At 35.6% G+C, this 4,344-nt stretch overlaps 1 protein-coding gene across 1 annotated transcript in view; it reads right to left on the bottom strand.

Moving 5' to 3' along the window:
• Window positions 1-4,344, bottom strand: part of Hells (helicase, lymphoid specific) — a 42,310-nt gene that overhangs the window by 16,729 nt on the left and 21,237 nt on the right. The window contains exons 11-12 of the mRNA XM_004625489.2: window positions 3,060-3,256; window positions 1,406-1,502 (exon numbers count right to left, since the gene is read on the bottom strand). Coding sequence (XP_004625546.1) covers window positions 1,406-1,502; window positions 3,060-3,256 — 294 coding nt within the window. The remainder of the gene's footprint in view (window positions 1-1,405; window positions 1,503-3,059; window positions 3,257-4,344) is intronic.

Genomic DNA, 4,344 nt, shown 5'->3' with positions numbered 1-4,344 from the left:
TGTTAACCATCCAGAAGACAAGCTTATTGTTATTATCAAACGATTTAGGCTATTAAGCTTAACCTCACTATCTCAGTGCATTTCAAACATCTTAGGCATAATAAGGAGCAGGTATTTTTCATCACGTATTGATATGTTGAACTTTAAGTCCCTGCATATCCTTATATTCACATTAACTATGTAGCTATTCATAATAATAATTAAAAATAAAAGTAACTCCAGTCAGGTGTGGTATGCACATCTGTAATTTCAGGACTCAGGAGGCAGAGGCAGGACAATCACTGTGAGTTCAAGGCCAGCCTAGGCTACAAGGTTGAATTTAAGGCCAGTAGGCCCTGTCTCAAGAAGAAAGAAAATAATAAATAAATAAGTAAGTAAATAAGTAAAACAAAATAAACAGGGCTGGGGAGATAGCTCTGCAGTCTAAGTGCCTGCCTGGCAAGGCTAAGGACCCAGGTTTGATCCTGGGTACTGCATGCCTATAATCCCAGCTCTGGGGAGGCTGTGGCAGGAGGATCACTGAGTCTGAGCAGCATGGGGAGACCCTGTACCAAACAGATAAATAAATAGATAAATAAATGATTTAAATAAATAAATGTACATACGTAAAGCCGACAAGCCCTATTATGAAAAATAATCAACTATGACCATGATAACAAATGCTCAGTAACAGGGTAGATGATCACTTCTCAGGAAAATCTTTAAAATGATTCTTATGTTTAAATGCTTTTTACTAGATCTCTCTGGAACCTTTAAGTGCCAAGTTCTACAAATCCTGATTGAGAGACTTAGTATCAAGACACTTACGTTGCTATCCATGGTGGAACGTCCAGCACCTTCTCAGCAAGCCACTTGTCCCCAGCCACATGAGGGGATACTTAAAACTTCCATTACAAGGATTACATTAAAAACTTCCATTCACACACATGCAAAAATAGCTCTAAAATGTTTTAAACTAAAAAAGTATGGAGGAAAGTATCTGTGGCATGAAGACTAACCATGCATATTTAATAATCATTGGAAGTCAGTACGATTATCACCCAACGGTTTCCCAAGAGAATTACAGAACACAAGTGTTTACAAATTAAGCCTGTAAGACACATAATACAATATAATCCGCTTTATGAGCCTGACTTTCAATTTTTGTCTGTCAAACAATGACATTAATGGTATAACTAGTATATATGAGAAAGGGTAAAATTTAGGTAAGCACTGACTTCTGTCCTAAAATGACGTGAGCCCCTGGGAGTAGGGAGAGGAAAAGAAATAAATAAAATTAAAAATCAATAAAATCTGGGGAGACTCACTTTCCAACTTTCTATTACAAAGCATTAGACAGGTGATCTTACAATTTCTTATGTATTCGATGAGCATACAATAAACAAAATAAGAAAACATACAATACCTGGTGCAGCATATGCAATACATTCTGTTCTCTTTCTTTAGCTATAATATCTTCAGCAGTTTCAGAAAGACTAGTAATATCAAACCAAGACTCAAAGCTGGAAGAGAAAAATGGTTACAAATTAACCTATCACACAAATTAAACTGTATAAAATACTTCATACTTTATAATTTATTCATGCAAGCATGGTTATGGTTGTAACTAATCCTCAGATGCAATTTTTAATCAGTAAAAATAAAGTGACTATTAAGCCAACAATCAAGAACTACAATCTGAAAGGAGACAGCTTTCTACTTATATTAACATTTTTGTTTGTTGGTTTTATGCCATAGGGATTAGACAGATCCTTAGAGGCACACTAGTGAAGGCTCTGTAACTAAGCTACAATCCCAGTCCAGGTAAAAATTGTTTCTGAGGAGTCGGGGAGATAGCTCAGTAGAATAAGCGCTTGCCTGGCAAGCTCAAGGGCCTGAGTTAAATCCCTGGTTCTGTGGAAAAAAAAAAAAAAAAAGCACTGCATGAGGTTTTTAGGGGGACACCTATACACAAACCATAACATATGCATATCATCAATGCGTCACTTCATCCATTCAGACAGGTGTTACTGACATAACACTAAGCAGAAAAACTATCTCTGGAACCCAGTATGTGCATCTCCCTATAGGTACAAGTCTAGCCTACTCCAACAAGTTTTTTAATTCAACAAATATGTAATTTGACAATGCTACCTACTATGCATTCTTCTTCCTAAAGTTAAAAAACTATATAAAATTAGTAATTAAGTATAGTTATTTATATTGTAGGTAACACTATACCCATCCAAAAAATACTAGTAATAGTCTCGGAGTAATTAGACCAGGTATTTCCAAGCAAAGAACACATAAAGTCTATCTTAAAAATTCGTAGTTACAACTTCTACACCCCTCAGCAGGCCTGTGTGAGGTCTAGAAATCCTGTCCTTTAGCAACAACATGCAATCAAATAAGGTACCTGGCGGGGACCACATTTTGTAATCAGATTTGGAATATACATTCTCAAAACAGTAGAAGCTATTTATCCATATTCAGTTAGCTCTCATGGGTATACACGGGTATATTCTTTTTTTTAACTTTATTATTTCCATTTTACTTATTCTTATCAATTGTTCTATCCAAAAATACTAATTGTTTTCTGAAGACTATATCTGCTTTTATAAGCAAAATTTAAAACCTTTTCTAGATAGAAAAGTACCAGACTAAATTGGGGCAAGCTTGGTTTCTGTTTTTGTTCTTTGCCAACTACTTACGTCTCCTAACAACTTTAAGACTAAGTTTTCCATGTGAAATAGAGAATTTATGTAACTTTTTAAGTAACCCAGGTTGTTTAGAAAGAAATATCTAATAGTGTTTTAGAAAATTAAAGTTAAAGGTATAGGTTTTAGTGTTTTCTTTAATCAATACAGTTCAAAATCATCTTTTATTCATCTGCTTACACACAAACTTTGTCAAAAAGTGAACACAAAGTGTACACCACAAAAAAATTTGCCAAAACTATCAATAAGATTTCATTAACTGGAAGAATTAAATTTGGCTAAGTCCATAGATACTTAAGCTTGAAGAAAATGTAGACAACAGCTTAAAAAAACATATATTAGTTAAAGAACTGGCTTACCTACCTTTTCAAGTCATCAAATACATCTGGCAACAAAAAGTTTAGCAATGACCACAGCTCTGATAAATTGTTCTGCAAGGGAGTACCAGTCAAAAGAAGTTTGTTATCAGCATTGAACCGTTTCAACTCCCTGATTAGACGGCAATTCATATTCTTAATCCTGTGTCCTTCATCTACTATTAAGTACTTCCAAAGGCAATGCTAGAAAATAAGTTGAGGGAAAAATTTTAAAAACAATTTCATTTTTTTTCTGCAGATACTTTTTTTTTTTTTAAGAACCGGGGATTGAACTCAGGCCCTTGCGCTTGCCAGGGAAGCACTTATTCCACTGAGCCATCTCCCCAGCTCCTGCAGATAATTTTAAAAATGAAATTTCATGAAATCCTTCATTTGTGACAATGTATATTACCCAAGATGTCAAGTCAAATATGCCACAAATAAAATTTGATCATATCATTTTTGCATCTAAAATTGACAACTTTAAAGAAGCAGAGTTTCCCAGCCTCCTGTGTGCGACTTTCTCTCGTACAGCCCAAACGGCACAGATCCCACGTGCCTGGACTGACTGGTGCAGGGCCATGTGGCACCACAAACTGCCATAAAATGCTTGTAGGGTCTTCTTCACATGTCCAAAAAGTAATTCTATTAGGTGATGCAAATGCTACCAAAGACGAATGTGGTAACTTCGCAGTTTAAACAGGAAAGGCCTGCCCCATATACTCCCAATGATTTTATTTTTTGTTTAATGAAATAAACAAAATTAATTTTGGCAAAAGTAAAAACTAAACTTAAAGTCTCTCTTCTTGAGTGATGTTAAATTTTTTTTTTTTTTTTTGCGGAACCGGGGATTGAACTCAGGCCCTTGAGCTTGCCGGGCAAGCGTTTATTCTACTGAGCCAACTCCCCAGCCCCAGTGACATTAAATTTTATCAAATGTCATTTGGTATCTATTGAGACAGATGACCATGATTTTCTCTGACTCACTAGTGGGATAAAGCAACAGGTTCCTAAGGCCAGTGTGCACTGCAGCAAGCACCACTACCCCATGGAATAATACCTTCCGTCTACTTGCTGCAATGCAGTTAAGAGGTCTGCACTCTCCAATCAGTCTAGCTTTTCTGTGTTTTATCAAGCTCTGATTTTAATTTCCTAACAAATACTAGATTTCCTAAAAAGTAACAGAAACCTTTTAGTTCCACATCCTCAAAAATGTAAGCACTTTATAATTCTTTTTTTTTTAATTTTATTTATTTATATGTGTGTGTGTGGTCAGCTCAGCCCACCAGGGG

This window comes from Octodon degus, unplaced genomic scaffold, assembly GCF_000260255.1.
Source record: "Octodon degus isolate 3935 unplaced genomic scaffold, OctDeg1.0 scaffold00010, whole genome shotgun sequence".
Lineage (NCBI taxonomy): Eukaryota > Metazoa > Chordata > Mammalia > Rodentia > Octodontidae > Octodon > Octodon degus.
This window is presented reverse-complemented; position numbering and strand designations above follow the sequence as displayed.